At 44.8% G+C, this 17,190-nt stretch overlaps 1 protein-coding gene across 2 annotated transcripts in view; it reads left to right on the forward strand.

Moving 5' to 3' along the window:
• Positions 1-384: 384 nt before the first annotated feature.
• Positions 385-17,190, forward strand: part of F13A1 (coagulation factor XIII A chain) — an 83,243-nt gene continuing 66,437 nt past the window's right edge. For both annotated transcript variants that reach the window (XM_068162999.1, XM_068162998.1), the window contains exons 1-3: positions 385-509; positions 1,399-1,541; positions 10,045-10,233. In XM_068162999.1, the coding sequence (XP_068019100.1) occupies positions 1,400-1,541; positions 10,045-10,233 (331 nt within the window). In that variant the 5' untranslated portion in view covers positions 385-509; position 1,399. The remainder of the gene's footprint in view (positions 510-1,398; positions 1,542-10,044; positions 10,234-17,190) is intronic.

A 17,190-nucleotide genomic window follows, 5' to 3' on the forward strand; every position in this document is an offset into this window, starting at 1 on the left:
TCAAGAGAATACTGGACCACCACCAATTTCTCCAGCTGAAAAGACTGCAGTGAGGAACCAGGCAGGAGAACCTTTGCTATGTCTGCATGAAACTACACTGAAAACCAGCACCTGAAGTTGCATTGTAGGCATCCTGAGGTAAAGACACTATTAAAGATTGGCAACATAATGAGCATTTCTACTCCAGCTCCCTAAGAACTGAAGCTTCAGTGCCCAAGCTGTTTCCTTAGCCCAAGCACCCTGAAATGCTCCTGTTGAGCAGGGTTGGGGTAAGGCAAGGAAGGAGAGGGAGGCAGGAAGCCGATATGCCAGCAGTGGTGGCAGATCCTCCGAGGTGGTGTGGGAAGGGCTTGGCAACCCTTTCAGCACTGTCCTATTGCAACAGGAGGGAGGAGGATACCAAGAGGTTACTTAAAACCCCCCAACTTTTTCTAAGCTTCTGTTGAACTTCTGAAATCCTTCAAGAGAGAAGAAAAAAACAAAAACCAAAAAGACTATCTGAAAAGAAGGTACCCTTGTAACTGAAAATCTTCCTTTAAGAGTTTGCTGCTATTAAATAATTGCTGCATTCTGAATTGCTGTTTTCAGGAGCTTTGGGAAGAAGTTGTATTCTCAGCCATGAATATTTCCTGAGGAGGATGGCATGGCTTTTTTCATTGCTACATGCTAGCGCTGAAATAGATGTGAAAGCAGTTTTTACTAGTTCAAAAAGAAGTCTCTGATCAGCCTACATCTGAGATTTCCCTTAAGGTTGCTGGTGGGAGAGAAATAAGTGGATAAATGCTTTTTTCTTTCCTTTTTTTTTTTCTTTTTTCCCTTCTCAGAAATGGATTGTCTGTGTGCAGGAGTTTAGCCCTTTACCTACTGGGTGTCTGTGTGCATAGGGACAAAAATACAATTCTCCGGTATCCATTCACAGACCACTGCAGGGCAGACTATTTGGGATGACTGAAGTATAACTTAGAATGTGATTTTTATTAGGAGGAGGTAGTGTGTGATGCACTTTCTGGAAATATAATGTGCTATCTTGGGTTCAGTAATGCTGTTTTGGAGGCTGGGAGTGTGAATGATTTTCCAGCTCTTTTACCTGAAGCTCCCCAGTGTTTTTAACGCCCTGCTTCTAGGCAAATACTTCTGCGCTAGGCTTCCCTCTCCTTCTCCCCTTCTCTTATTCATGTGTTTTGACAAACATAAAATGCCTTCCAATCCTTAGAGAACCCGAACTCCATCATTAGAGTGTTTTCTTGCCTCTCAGTTTTTATTTATGTGAGTCTAAAAATTCATAGCTCACTGGCACCCCACACTGGTTTTGGTGTCTCCCATCTTTCATGTGGCTCACATTTGCTTTATCATTGCACTCTTCCTTTATTTCATGGCATTACAACATTTTTAATGTAGGATGTCTGAAAGAACAAGCAGCAACCAGGAGAGGAAACCTCCTCTGATTGGGAGAAGAATATCAAGCAACTCCAATGATGAAGAAAATGAAGTGCCTGAGATGGAGGCTTTTGGTCTGATACCTAGAGGATTTAACCCAACAGGTACAGTGTACAATTAATCCATGAGTGTATTTTTACATCTTCCCTACTTACTTCTGCCCAGGTCTGGGAATTAAAACCAAACCACCTTTTTCCTTACATATTTTATCTCAGAGAGCTTTTATTGATGCTTACAAAAAAAACCCCAGGTTTTGGGTAGGGAAAGTATGGAGTGAAGAAGCCAAGTGACCAGTTTGCAGTTTGAACTGTGGTAGTGGTTAATAAAATGCAAGAATGGATTTTCCCAGTTTGATCACACTCACCATATCACTTTAGGACCTGCTGGATCAGGCATGGCTGTGGCAGCACAGAGGTGAAGCCTCCACTATTTATTGACCTTCTGGTTTGTTTGGCCTTAAACTGACTGTGAAACTGCTGCAAAGTGCTGATGGCAAGAAAGAAAGAAAGAAACAAACAAACCTTTTGCTTGATGTTCACCTCACTCATAAAAATGAATGCAAAGCTAAAAGGAATTGCCTTATTTTTAATTACTTTCCCATGAGAAGTATTTGGAATCTTTTGACTGGGGAGACAGGAAAATATTGGGGTAGGAGATGTGCAGATCAACCCAAATCCTTAGTGCTAACCCTTTGGAGTGAACCTGGAAAAAAAAAATAAAGAAGATTTTGTTTAAAAGAAACCAGGATTGGCTCTGGAAGGAGTCACCAACCAAATTACATTCATTTCTTTGACTAATTTGAAACGAACAGCAGAACTTGTTGAATGTGGCAACTCAAGGTAGCCAGGTGTAATAATACTTCATGCTCATAGAGGACTTTTCATCCAGGGTTGAAATGGTGATTAATTACTGTGGACAATCATTAATTAGTGCGTCTTATATGCTGGGAAACAGGCAAAGGGATTTTTAGGTTGCAAGTTCAAATTTTTCTTGCAGAGCTTGAGTTCTGTAATCCTCATCAGGTGCTTTAACCCCATGTCCCTCTCATTTTGAACACATACTTCTTTTAAAAACATTTCTGCTTAAAAATGCCTGAGCAAACCAACGGACATGTTGAGACTGTGGAAATTTTACTTCAACCTTTTCAAATAACCTTTTAGCTCAGGGGCAAGCATGTGTGTTTAAACTGTCAAGTGCTAACGCTGTACAGGTCCTGACTAGACACCGTTTCAAACCCTCGGAGAAGCTGGGGGGATGTGAGAGTGTGGGAAACTTGAGAAGGAATTCAGCCTGTAGCTAAAGCCCACCAGTACCAGGAGAAAGATTCCTGTTGCTTTTTGATGTGCTTATCAGGCTCTGAATGAAGCACTGTGCTGGTGGGAGGCTCTTGATTTTTAGAAATGCAAGGGAAACTTAGGAATGTCAGGTCAAGCGAGGTGAGGCAGGAACCAAACATATCGTTAAGGGGATGCTGTTGGTGAGAAAAACTGCTCCTGGCCAAAGCAAGAGTTTGGGTGGCCATTGGATAAACTTGGGGCTGGTATGGCTGAAAAATAAATTTGTGAGTGACAGAATCACAGACTCACTGACTAGTAGGGATTGGAAGGCCCCTCTGGAGATCACCTAGTCCAACCTCAATGCTAAAGCAGGCTGATCCAGAGCAGGAAGCCCAGGATCACATACAAACAGGTTTGGAATCACTCCAGAGAAGTAGACTCCACAACCTCTCTGGGCAGCCCAGTCCAGTGCTCTGTCACCCTCAAATCAAAACAGCAAAGCTCTTTTTGTACAGCTCCATCAGCTCTGCTGTGCAGTTCAGCTCTGCAGTGCTTATAGGGATAACATACAAAGGATGACCTGAAGGGAAGGAACTGCAGTAGCATTCCTGTTTCAGATCCATCAGCTATGGTCTGAGCCTGTGATACCAGCTGATGTAAGAGTAGTCCCTGGATACGTGTTTTGGGGTAGGATGTGTACTTCTTTCCTGTGAGGGTACCAGAGCACTGGACCAGGCTGTGTAGAGAGGTTGCGGAGTCTCCTTTTCTGGAGAGATTTAAACCTGCCTGGACACTGGGATCCTGGGCACCTATGGATGACCCCACTTTATCAGCAGGGCTGAACTAGATGATCCACAGAGGTTCCTTCCAACATACCAGTGTGTGATTCTGTAAAATACTGAGACAAGAAGTCATCTGTCAGATGATGATGGAGGTTTATAGCCCAGTGAAGCTCAGACTGAGATGTATATTCAGGAACGTGCACTCACAGTTTTGTGCTTGGGCGATGAAATGAGCGTCTGCAGGCAGAGCAGGAGTGACAGAGTATGACAGGGCACATCCTTGCAGAGAACTGCTTCTGTCACTTCCTTCTCCCGCACACCTCTCAACTCTGAGGTTGTCCAAATTTTGTAGTGGTTCCCACACTTCCTTGCCATAATGCACCAAAAATAGCATGCGAATGCTTTTATCCCTGCTGCTACAGCTAGAGGTGGTTTTTAGCCCTTGGGGTAGGGTTTCACACCTGCTGTAAACATCTAAACTTTCATGTCTTCACCTGTGTCAGGTGAAAATCATAGTCAACACAGAGCCATTCAGTGAGTGGAGGTGAGGACACAGGCTGGCTCAAGAGACAGTGGGTAGCACTTTCAGGGTGACCTGTACCCTTCTTTGAGCTCCAGAGGCTGGAGGAACTGGCCAGCAGATTACTGTGATGAGGGGTTCCATATCAGGGTCCCATCATTTAGATGCCTTGATTTAAATGAATCTTGCTCTTGATCTGTGCAGTGTAGGTGTCTACAGCTGGGCTACTCACCCTTCTTTCTCTTGACAGCCAACAGAGAGAAACAGGCATTTTTAGGGTGTGATTCATTTGACCTATTTTAGCTGCTACTCTAGGATGAGGTAAAACCCTGTGCCTGACTAGCTCTCTGCTGACACCCACTTCTACTCCGCTGAATCGCAGTTGAAACCAGTGATGTAGACTGGCAGGGAAAATTGCTGTCTCCCCAGCCTGGTCAGTGGGCTACCTGCTGTTTGTGGGAGATGCTCGGTGAGGAGGACATGTATGCCCCAAGTGCTTCTTCATTAAGAAGCTTGTGTCTCCATGAACACGCCTGTGCCAAGTCCTCCCCCCTCAGTTCTTCCCAGGCAGCTCATGTTGCTGCAGCATGTTACGAGTGGGCTTGGCTGCTCAGTGGGAGGACGCAGCCCTGCGGTCCCACTGTCTGCAAGCTCCTCACGCACTCTCCTTTGGAAAGTTGGGTGACTTGCCGGGGAATCGTGTTTCCCCTCTTAGCAGAACAATAGGCAGCACCTCCTTTGGAATCTCACACTGTTTGGTTTGTACTCCAGAGCCTCTGGTCCAAGAGAATGTGATGTTTGAAGCTGCTTTTGCTGGTTGAAAAACAGCTCAGTTTTGTGCTTATTTATTACCATGAAATCTTCAGGAAAAAAAAGCATCAGACTGCTACCCCTCCTGCAGCAAACTTGCTTGCACTAAACAACAGACCAGGTTATGGGCTGACCACGAAATAGACCTGGTTTCAAAGGAGGCCTTGATGGCTACCTGTCCCTCATAAAGAGATGAGTGGTAACTTGAGCGTGGCCTGCAGCTTTCCTTTTGATTGCACACTGGTGACGGTGTCAGCACATCTCACTATCTTGCTCATGGTTTACCTTCTGTAATTACCATTACTGTAATTAAAGAGGTTTGGTCACAGGTTATCTTCACCTGGCAAACCCAACATACATTTTAATGCTAAGAGTGAAAACAAAATGTGTTTTCTGTAGCTGTATGTGGCTGTGTTCTGACAGGAGCCATGTAAAGGGGCAATATGGCAAGGACAAGAGGCAAGGGGCACAAACTAGAACACAGAAAGTTCCTCCCAAACATAAGGAAAATCTTCTTTCCCGTGATGGTGCCACAGCCCTGGACCAGGCTACCCAGAGAGGTTGTGGAGTCCTCTTTGGAGAGATTCCAAACCTGCCTGGACATTGTGAGCCTGGACAACCTGCTTTGGGTAATCCTGCTTTAGCAGGAGGGTTGGACTAAATGATCTAGACTCTAGAAGTCCCTTCCAAAACCCACTGTGCTGGGATTCTGAAAAGTCCTCAGAAATAAATGAAGCAAATGTTGAACTGATGGCCCAGAATGGTTTCATTCTGCAACTCCTTGAAGAGGCTAACATACAAAGGGCAGGGTCCCTGTTGACTTCTATTTCAGAACATGAGATAAAACCATAACAAGTCTTTGGCTCCATTGTTATGCCTCCCTTGAAGGACACTAAATATGAGCCCAACTCAGTGATAGCTTCACCCCTCTCTGAACCCCAAAACAAGAAGCTTATACATGCAGTGCTTTCAGCCTAGGAGGGGCTGAGAGAGGTAACAGGAGAGACTCTCCCTTGGCTTATGTCCCTTCAGGAAATTTCCACATCTTGCAATTTAATTTTGGATTTTTTCAGCATTATTGTGAGGGAACATTGGTAAGGTCTACAGGGAGAGAGGCAAAGACAGTAGGTGGAAAGAGGTACTCCTCCCCCTCTACTTTCCCCTTGTGAGGCTGCATCTCTTCTCCCAGGCAACCAGCACCAGAACAAGGGGACACAGTCTCAAGCTGCACCAGGGGAGGTTTAGGCTCGAGGTGAGGAGAAAGTTCTTCACCGAGCGAGTCATTCATCATTGGAATGTGCTGCCCAGGGAGGTGGTGGAGTCACCGTCCCTGGAGGTGTTCAAGAGGAGATTGGATGTGGCACTTGGTGCCATGGTCTAGTCATGGGGTCTGTGTTGATAGGTTGGACTCGATGATCCTCGGGGTCTCTTCCAACCTTGGTTATACTGTGATACTGTGAATATCTCTTCCAGTTCTGGGCCCCTCAGTTCAAGAACGGCAGGGAACTGCTTGAAAAAGTCCATTGCATAACCACAAAGATGTTTAAGGGAGTTGAACATCTTCCTTTGAGGAAAGGCTGAAGGAACTGAGTCTCTATAGTTTGGAAAAGACTGAAGGGTGACCTCATTAATGTTTATAAATATGTGAAGGGTGAGTGTCAGAAGGACAGAGACATGCTCTTCTCAGTGATGTCCAGTGATAGTACAAGGGGCAGCAGATGCTGGAGCATAGGAGGTTCCACCTAAATATAAGGAAAAACTTTTTCACTACTCTCATTCTGACTGTTTGACAGGAAGGGGTTGCCCAGGGCTCACAGGACTTGAAGTATATTCTATAGCTTGCAAAGTTTCCTGGTCTGGGTTTTCTATGGTATTCTCCCCACCTTCCAGACAGGGGTGCATCCATTTTCCTACTCCTTCAGTTTCACAGGTGTGTGTGGTTTGCATTTTGCCTCTTCCCCTCTTGCTGCATGTCCTGGTATTTCTGTTTTCTTTTGTGTAATATGACATTCCTACACTAGAATAGTAAATTGTCCTTATCTTGACTAACAACTCTTCCTCAGAGGTCCCTTTCTTCCTTGCCCACCCTGGGGGGGGGGGGGGGGAAGTGGGGCAGTGGAGAAAGGATAAACCCCTCTGTCATGAGCAGACTGACAGGGCTCAGCTGCCAGCGGAGTTGAAACCAGGACAGTCCATGTTCGGCACCCAGTGTGGGGCCCAAGCCTGACTGCTGAGTTGAGATAAAAAGAGAATTCAGTTCTGCTAGAATAAATTTGTTCAACCTTTATTTGCTTTAGTATGCTTCCCTTCATGTTAAAGCATCCACTTTTTCCCTTTTCTGATTGTGTTGCCTTCTCTGGTTAGGCTACATAAGATCTTACGCATTTCATGCATTTGTATTCCCCATGCTATCCCCTGTGGTGCTGTTTGTCACCTTGCAGAAATGGCTCCAGGCTATGGTGGTACTGCACTGCTTAATGGCATGTCTGGTGTGTTAAGATTGGATTATTTCACTGTTGTTCAGTTAAACTGATTTTCATATCTGGTGTCATTCATCAGTCACCTCACCCAGCTGATGAATGGAACAGAGGAGAGCACTTATCCAATTTTGAGGGTTTTGAATATCCTTGGGACACCAACACTTGACTGCTTCTGTTGTGATATCCCTTACATGTGTGCCTGATCATGACCATAGTAATATAAATCTTTCCCAAGAATACCATTTGGAGACCTGCCCCGAGGCTGGTTAATGATGAGTGGCAGGGTAGGTGAGATAGTATGGGCAAGTGCCTAGGCTGGTCATCACCTCTGGTGTTTGGAATTTCACTCCTGAACAAGTGCAAAATCCTGACAAGGTGGTAAAATGTTTGGAAAAAGGATGTTGTCAGCCCAGAAATTCCTGAGAGACAGAAATCACTGTGATGTGTTGGGACCTGGCCCATGTCTGCCAAGCCCTTCTTAGTGCTGGTCAGTACACAGAAGAAGAGGAGGTGTCTGGGCCTAAAGACCAACAAGCATGGCAGCTGCACTGCAGACCCAGCATGTGCTAGTATCAGCCTCCCCTGTACAGAAAAAGAAGTACACAAGGAAAACAGCTCACCCTGCAAAGGATGAGGATAAACCAGGGCCATGACAGGAACAAGAGGAAGAGCCAGAGGTAATCATTTGATCTTTATCACTGGGTGAGCTGTAGGACATACAAAAGGACTTTGGCTGCTACCCAGGTGAGCACACCTGGCTGGTCCAGTGGTGGGATAGTGAAGCCAGTAGTTTAGAATTAAAAGGCAGGGAAGCCGAGCAGTTTGGATCCCTGGCTAAGGAAGGGGACTTCCTGCCTTCAAGGGATAGCAACGTGCAAAGCCGTTACCTGACCGTCTGTGAAATGGGCTTCATTCAGCTCCCTGTGACTTGAACACCCAGCTCATTCACTAAGCATGTCATTCCTGCTCACAATGTGCTCAGCAGCAGGCCAAATGAGCCACTATCACCAGTACACACAGCTCCACCAGCTACTGTACATGTGCACTTCTTTTTGCCAGGCATGAGTTTGGCTCTGTCATTATCAGTAAAAAAAATGCAGAAATGAGTTCATTTCTAACTGTCACCACCTGGAAAGACAGGCTGAGAGCTGCAAACCAAGTTTTTCTCTTCTGTCTCCTGGTGGTGAGTACTAATGGTCCTCCTGGCAGAAATTCCTAATGCTCTGTCCAAGTGTGTAGACAAAAGAATGATATCCATTTTGTTTTCATGTGGTTGCCTGTTGTGCAAGAAGATTCCCGTTATGAAGGTCCCTAGTACAGCAGAGAGTGACTGCAAGTGCATTTTGCTATCCCAGTGCCACCCCACACTGGTCATTAGCTGAGCAGATTGCTTTCTAGAAGTGATAGGCTCCAACCATTTAGACAGCCCTAATTTGAAGGCAGTGAAGCTCTGCATGTGCATGTTCTAGATACCTACTGCTGTTTGCCTGTAATTCTGTGCTGTAATTATGTACTGTAATGTCATATTTAGTTTTAATAAGAAGACACTAATAGCAGTGGAGGTGTATTAAGAAGCTGAGTCTAGACGCATACAGCACACCAAACCTTTATTTAATACAGGCAATCCAAGCTCTTCACTGAATGTAGGACTGTTAACTGCTTCTCTGGCTCTCAATAGCAGCAGGACTTCACAAATATTCGTGATAGCATCATTTTGGTTGGAAAAGACCTTCAAGGTCATCATATCCAACCACTGACTGAATGCCATGTCCTGAAGTGTCACATCTACACATTTTTGTAAACCTCCAGGGATGGTGACTCCACCACTTCCCTGGGCAGCCTATTCCAATGCCTGACCACTCTTTCAGTAAATAAATATTTCCTAATATCCAAACTAAACCTCCCCTGGCACAGATGGAGGCCATTTCCTCTTATTTTATTGCTTGGTACTAGGGAGAAGAGAACAATCCCAACCTTATTACAACCTCCTTTCAAGGAATTGTAGAAGGCAATGAGGTCTCCCCTCAGCTTCCTCTTCTCCAGACTAAACAACCCCAGTTCCCTCAGCCACTCCTCACAGGACTTGTTCTCCAGGCCCTTCACAAGCTTAGTAACCCTTCTCTATATCTGATCCTATGCCTCAATGTCCTTGTAGTGAGGGCATGAAACTGAACCCAGTATTCAAGGTGTGGCCTCACCAGTGCTGAATACAGCAGCACAATCTCCTTCCTAATTCTGCTGGCCATAATATTCCTGATCCACACCAGAATGACACTGACCTTCTCAGCTGCATGAACACACACTCACTTGTGTTCAGCCAGCACCCCCAAGTCCTTTTCTGCCAGGCACAGAGAATCACAGAATGTTAGGGTTTGGAAGAGACATGGATTGTGCTGGTACACCTGGGACAGCAAGGCCCAGACTTGCAGAAAGCTGGTGCCCAGCTGTACTTGAGGACGTTCAGCTTTCCACTTGCAGCACCCTAGACATTCTGTGATAATTTTGCCATTCACTAGAAGGCTTGCAACCTCTGTGAAAATGGTAAGTGGACAGAGAAGTGCAGTCCATGACTCCCTGTTCAGCTAGGAGGATGCAAGCCCCAAACTTCTGGCATTCTCCATTGGATGGTGTTCCTCAACGAGGAAGTGCACAACAGGGTTTCTAATGATGTTAATATCTATATTGACCTTCAAATACAATGATCCCATCCTTCTCTGTTCATCTACATGTCTCTGCAGATTACCTGCATGTTTTGGATATTCACATGTTCAAGGAGCCCCACGAGATCAACAAGCAGCAGCACCACACCGACAAGTTCTACAACCCCAGGCTGATTGTGCGTCGGGGACAGCCCTTCCAAATCCAGATTGACTTCAACCGACCCTACAAGCCAGAGACAGACCAGTTCTGGCTGGAGTACTTGATAGGTAAGTGCTTGGCAAAGACTGCTGTGTCAGCAGAGTAGGGTTGAAGAGTCTCATAAACAGGAACACGGTGGTATGTAATGGCTGGATCTTTTCCTGTCACAATTGATAAACCATAAAAATAGGCTTAATCATAGGCAAGGAAGCACTTTTCTAAACAGGGTCTGAATCCTCGTTCAAGGATGTTAGCAGAATTATTTGTGAGAGAAGGAAGAGAAGAGCAGTATTTGGGGCTTTCTGTTTAGCAAGAAGTTGTATTTTACTGAGCTTTCCAAGATAACTCTGATTAAGTACCTCTGGAGAGTACCGTGTTCACTTCTGGACTCCCCACATAAGAAGGATATAGACCTGTTGGAGTGGATCCAGAGAAGGTCATAAAAGTAACCCAAGGGCTGGAAGCCCTCTGCTGTGTGGACAGGATGAAAGAGTTGGAGTTGTTCATCCTGGAGAAGGGAGTGCTCCTGAGAGACCTTGTTGTGGTCTTTCACTACTTAAAGGGGCCAACCAGAAAGAAGGGGACAGACTTTTTAGCAGGGCCTGTGGTGACAGGATGAGGGGCGATGGTTTTCAACTAAAAGAGGGGAGATTTAGATTAGATGTAAGGAAGAAACATTTTTACTGTGAGGGCAGTGAGACACAGGAACAGGCTGCCCAGAGAGGTTGTGAATGCCCCATCACTGGAAGTGTTCAAAGCCAGGTTGGATGGGGCTTTGAACAGCTTGGTCTAGCAGAAGGTGTCCCAGCCTGTGGCAGAGGTTTGGACTTGATGACTTTTAAGGTCCCTTCCAAACCAAACCATTCTATGATTCTGGCATTAATGCTGTATGGTAGACAGAACAGGAAACATCTTTTATTAGTGTTCAGGAGATGCAGGGAGAAGTCTGTTGTTTGACGTGGGAGAGATGAGTACGTATGGTAACAAAATGTTTGGTACACAATGTGGGAAAATTGCACAGGCTGGAAGAATAGGAAATCTTGCAACTTTGCAACCTAGTAACAAAGGAGAAGGTTGAGAGATTATAGACTTGCTTGGGGCTACATTGTAGCCTTTCTTGAAGTACTGCAAAAAGAGCAGGAAGCATTTTTCCATTCAATGAGAGATCTTCAACAGAGACACAGATCATGATGAGTTACTGAAGGTACAGTAGGTTGAAGGTTGAGTTACTGAAGGTACAGGAACGACACAATCATGCTAGAGAAGAGGAAAGGGAAGCAACAGAGTGGGGCTTCCTGCTGTACTCCAAAGATAGGCCCACTGAGGACTGCTCCCTACAAAGAATCACAGAGATCTTTCAGGTCATTGAGTCCAACCATTAACCCAGCACTGCCAGGGCACCACTAAACCATGTCCCTCAGCACCAAATCTAAATGGCTTTTTAGATAAACTTTATTATTAGAGTAAACCAAACCAGGTTGGAAGAGACCTTCAAGATCATCGTGTTCAACCCATCAACCAATCCAACCCACCCAAACAGCTAACCCATGGCACCAAGCACCCCATCAAGTCTCCTTCTGAACACCTTCAATGACGGCGACTCCACCACTTCCCCGGGCAACCCATTCCAATGGGCAATCACTCTTTCTGTATAGAACTTCTTCCTAACATCCAACCTGAACCTCCCCTGGCACAGCCTGAGACTGTGTCCTCTTGTTCTGGTACTGGGTGCCTGGGAGAAGAGACCATCATCCGCCTGTCTACAACCTCCCTTCAGGTAGTTGTAGAGAGTGATAAGGTCACCCCTGAGTCTCCTCTTCTCCAGGCTGAGCAACCCCAGCTCCCTCAGCCTCTCCTCATAGGGCTTGTGTTTTCAATCCTTCCAGGGATGGGGACTCCATGGGGAGCCCTGGGCAGCCTGTTTCAGGGCTTGACAACCCTTTTGTGGAAGAAATTCTTCCTACTATTCAACCTAAACCTCCCCTGGCACGACAGCTCTGGGGAAGTCCTACCTTTACCTAGAGTGCTGGGGGATGTTCTGCGTTAATATGTCAGCGTTCCCCTTATAAACTCTTCTAAGTAGGTTTGAATTGATGTTTTAATTTGCTTTCCTGTGAGACACAGTGCTGAAGTTTGTAACATTGATTTCCCACCCCCCCTCCTGTTGAATTATGATGATGTGGCCATTTATTAGATTTGTTGCTTTTTAAAGCTAGATGGGTGTTTATCTCTTTAACATATGTGCAGAGAAAAGGTTACTGTCTGCATGTCTTTTCTTTCCATGGGTCACTTCTTTCTAATTTAAATTAGGGTTGGGAGGCATGTTATGACATCCCAGTGAATGATTGGCTGCGCAGCCACAAGTGCCTTTAAAAATTTAATATGCATAAATATCATTAGTTCTTTGGGGATTTAATTAAATTCAAGACTGTTCCCTCAATCTTTATATGTTTAAAACAAACAGCTGTAGTAAGAAATGGAAAAGGGAACATTTGGGTTTTATTGCATCGTGTGCAGTTTGCATTTGTTTTAATCAGATATTCTGTATTAGAAAATGAAAATTAACACTTCTTTTGATGTTGCACAATCCACATATTAACTTATCTTCCTGCTGCTCTTTTTCCATACATCCATCCCTGTTTTGTACCTTGACTCTCTATGCATAGATATAAATCCATGGTAGAAATGGGATTACATGCTGCCCGAGCCAGGGAACAATTTGGAATGACCTCAGCACTGAAGGATGACTTTGAAGTCACTCCTGAGTCTGTAGTTGACTTCCCCTCCCCATTGCTGTTTTTTCTGTGAAATGGGAATGGCAATGATGATGTCCTATGCGTGGTGGCTGGCAATCAGCTAAAGGAACGTGAAGTAACATGTTGTTGCCCTCCCTTGCTTTTTAAGTGTCGTCCTCTGTGAGTACCAGTGCCCTTTTCTTGCTACAAGGAATTTAGCTTGCAGAAATTCAACTGGGAGAGGAGCTGTTCAAGCTTCTCTTTTAGGAACTGGTTAATACTCAGTGCTCCACAAATGTTTCTGTTTATGCATATGTGGGGAAAAACAAGTATGTTTGTTCTCAGAGGCTAGCAACAGAAATCAAAACAAAAACAGTTCACAAAGGAGAAGGAAGTTATTCAAAATTAACTGCTTGATTCTTGCTACTTCTTCTTTTAGTGGCAAGTCCAATCTTTAATACTCTGAAGAAAGGAAAAAGATTTATTGTACACAGGAAAGGAAACTGAGAGCCCATGATTTCAGTCCAGTGCTCTCAAACCTTTTGTCACAGGGAGATGTAGCCATTTTCTAAGCCACCAGTCCTGGGCTCCCTAGATCAGGAGAGACAAGAAATTACTGGAGAGAGTCCAGCAGAGGCTATAAACATGCTTGCGGGGACTGGAGTATCTCTCTGAGAAGAGAAAGCTGAGAGACCTGGGGCTGTTTAGCCTGGAGAAGAGCAAACTGAGAGGGGACCTTAGCAGTGCTGATCAATGGCTAAAGAGCACGGGACAAGAGGATGAGTCCAGGCTCCTTTCAGTGTTGCAAGAGGACAAGGGGCAACAGGCGCAAACTGGAACCCAGAAGGTACCATCTGAACATGAGGGAAAACTTCTTTGCCATGACGGCGTCAGAGCAGTGGCACCCTCTGGTCCAGTGCTCTGACACCCTCACAGGAAAGACATAAGTATGCCCATGTGTCCAGGGACCACTCTTACATCACCTGCTATCACAGGTTTAGATCATAGCTGATGTGCTCTGAAACAGGAATGCTACTGCAGTTCCTTCCTTCAAGTCATCCTTTGAATATTGACACTACAAGCCAAACTGCACAGCAGAGCTGATGGAGATGTACAAAAAGAGCTTTGCTGTTTTGCTGCGAAGGTGACAGAGCCCTGGACTGGGCTGCCCAGACAGGTTGTAGAGTGTCCTTCTCTGGGGATATTCCAAACCTACCTGGACATAGTGATCTCAGGCAACCTGCTGTGCTTCAGCAAGGGTATTGGACTAGATGATACCTAGAATTTTCTTCCAACCCCTACTGTGCTGATTTTCATCCTGGTTTTTTCCTATCTATCTGTCTGAAGAGAGGTATTCACCTCTTTCTCATAACGCCAACTGCCTGAAAACCAGAAGATGTTGCTTCAACTATTTCTGTGAGCAGCGGAGGGAGGCAGCCACCTCCAGGTGCCATTGCAACCCTCTGTGTTAAAATGGGTTAAACTCTCTTTTATATTTTCTTTCTCTCTTGACTCTTCTCCATAGAGCTTTAAGATCACCAAAGACAGAAGGAGGTGACTCATACTCTTGGGTATGATAAGACAGAAACTTAACCTAGGGACTCTATCTGATAATAGCTGGAAAGCAGAGGCAGCTCGAGCTCAGAGAATGGTGTGTGGTTTTTTTTCACAATGAAACAAGGGATATACCTCCTGGGAAACTGCTGAGGTTGAGGGATTAGAGTGACAGACACACAAATGTTGGCATGTTGCTGTAAAATGACTTTTCCAAGGAGGTCTCTGTGTGCCCAAGCAGTAGATTTCAGATGGTGCATCATAACCGGACAATAAATGGAGGGAATTCTGGAGGTCTCATATCCAGGCCCTTGCTTAAAGCAGGTCTGGCTTGTTCAGGGCCTTGCCCCTGGGACAGGCTTTGAGTATTTAAAAGGATGGGGAGATTGTCTCAAGCAATGTGGATCAGGCTGTCTATAAGCTATAGAAACTTGTGGGTGTTTCAAGGTACTATTCGCATTTGCTCCCAGGGAATTCAGCTGGAGCTGGGAAAACTCACTATCTCTTTTGGCAGAGCTATGCCTACAGTGAGGGCTGTTTATACAGCAGCATCTTACAAAGCTATCCAGAAATTATTAGTTTCCAGCATTGGAAATTTCTCATCACTGATATTAATCCATCACAGAATTTTTATCTTTTGAAGAGTAGTTTTGCTCCTGGAAAATGTGACAACGGTAATGACTTGATCATCTGCATGTGTGCAGGGCTGTTTTATTTCCTTTTTTCCTCTAAAATTTTGTTCTACATATATTTTTAAATTTATTCCTATTTTTGCTTCTTGTGCATCATTAAAAAGATGATTAATGAAGCAAGTACAGCAAGTAGAGACTGCTTAATCCTTCTAAGTGATAATGAATCGAAGATATCTGGGACAAATGTTTCTTCCAACACGTGAAACTAGGTCTGAAACAATTGTGGAGAAATCTTTAGTTACAATCTTTTTTTAATCCACTATCAATGTAAGCAACATTCAGGGAGAGCATAGAATTCATGAGCTAAATAGTATAAGCAAATGCATATATGCAAATATATCAATAATCATAGATTATGTAAAGACCTTTACAATCATTGAGTCCAATCATTATCTAACTCTACCAAGCCTGGGGCTCAACCATGTCTCTCAGCAGCATGTATCTGCATCTTTTAGACACCTCCAGGGATGGGCATCCAGCCGCCTCCCTGGGCAGTCTATTGTAGTGTTTGAGAACCTTTCCATTGAATAAGTTTCTTCTAATAGCCAACCTAAACCTCCCTTGGTGCAACTTGAGGCCATTTCCTCTCATGTTATCACTTGTTACTAGAGAGAAGAGACCAACACCCACCTGACTCCAACCTCCTTCCAGGTAGTTTCAGAGAGCAAGTAGATCTCCGCTCGGCCTTCTTTTCTTCAGGCTAAGCAATCCCAGTTCCCTCAGCTGCTTCTCACCCAACCTGTTCTCCAGACCCTCCACCGGCTTTGTTGCCCTTCTCCGGACCTGTTCCAGCACCTCAATGTCTTTCTCGCAGCGAGGGCTCTGAAAACTGAACACAATTCACCCCAGTCTTGCCCAAGTCCATTTTGATTAATTTTTTCTGCAGTGTTTCCTTACAACTAAAGTCCTTTTTGCTTCAGCAGACTGCCTCCTCTTTTGTCATCGACAGAGAAACTGACTGAAGTGCTAACACGTGAATTCTTCTGATGCAGTTTTGCACATAATGCTTCATTAAATTAGGCACACATTTGCAATGAATGTGCCAAAAAATCCACATGGAAAAATACCCACTTGTCAAGAGTAACGGAGTGGTATTCCAGTTCTCATGCTGGACTGCAGCCCTGCCTCAGTACCTGTGGATTGGGAGCTGCTGTTTCCTTTCTTGCAGCCCACTTGGTGAGGGAAGGAGAGCATCACCCCTTGGGAAGTATTTTATTGGTCTAGGGTTGAGATGAAAGAGCCACAGGAGAAGTGCTATGCTTATAGCCAGCTCCCCACAGCAGGAACTATTTCAGTTTGGTTGGAGCTCCAGGGAGCCCAGATGAGCCAATGAATCCTTCACCCATCTTGATCTCTCCTGACTATCACCTTTGTGGCCATGGGAATACTTTGTGCTGAACACAATACCGGCTCCTGCAGCAACTGGTTTGGCATGAGTCCAGCAAAGCTTCAACAGTCACTGCTGCACTGGTAATGATTTTTCTGAAAAGCAGATGTATGATTAGATGGGCTTCTACAGCTTTCAGTCTTGCTTTTAGTAGTAGTTTCATGTGCATGGCCGTAAATGCTAGAGTGGTTGATGAGTTTAAAATGTGCGTCTTTAACTCTAATAATAAATTGCCCCACATCCTCATAAATTTTGTTTCTATTTGTGCTTTCTTTAAAGGACTTCATAAATCCATATATATATATTGGTCTAGCCCTAAATTTTATTATGAACATTTTATTCATTGGCATACTTCTGGAATGATCATAAATCCCAGTCCTCTAGGCTACTATCACCTTTCCACATGTGTGCATATGTGGACATCTCTGCACCCACCCATATGAGCTCCTCAGGCTTCTCTAAATCGTTGAGTTTTGGCCTGAGATGAGTGAGAGAGAGAATTACTGCTCCTTTTTGTACAGTCTTCCCAAGCCTGCTCCAGAGTAACAGTTACAACACACGAATCAGATAATCATAGAATTGTTTTGGTTGCATGAGACTTTTAAGACCATCAAGTCCAGATATCAACCCAGCACTGCCAAGTCACCAGTAAACCAT

The sequence above is a fragment of the Melanerpes formicivorus genome, unplaced genomic scaffold (assembly GCF_026170545.1).
Source record: "Melanerpes formicivorus ecotype bairdi unplaced genomic scaffold, bMelFor1.0.p_v2 SCAF_69, whole genome shotgun sequence".
Classification (NCBI taxonomy): Eukaryota; Metazoa; Chordata; class Aves; order Piciformes; family Picidae; genus Melanerpes; species Melanerpes formicivorus.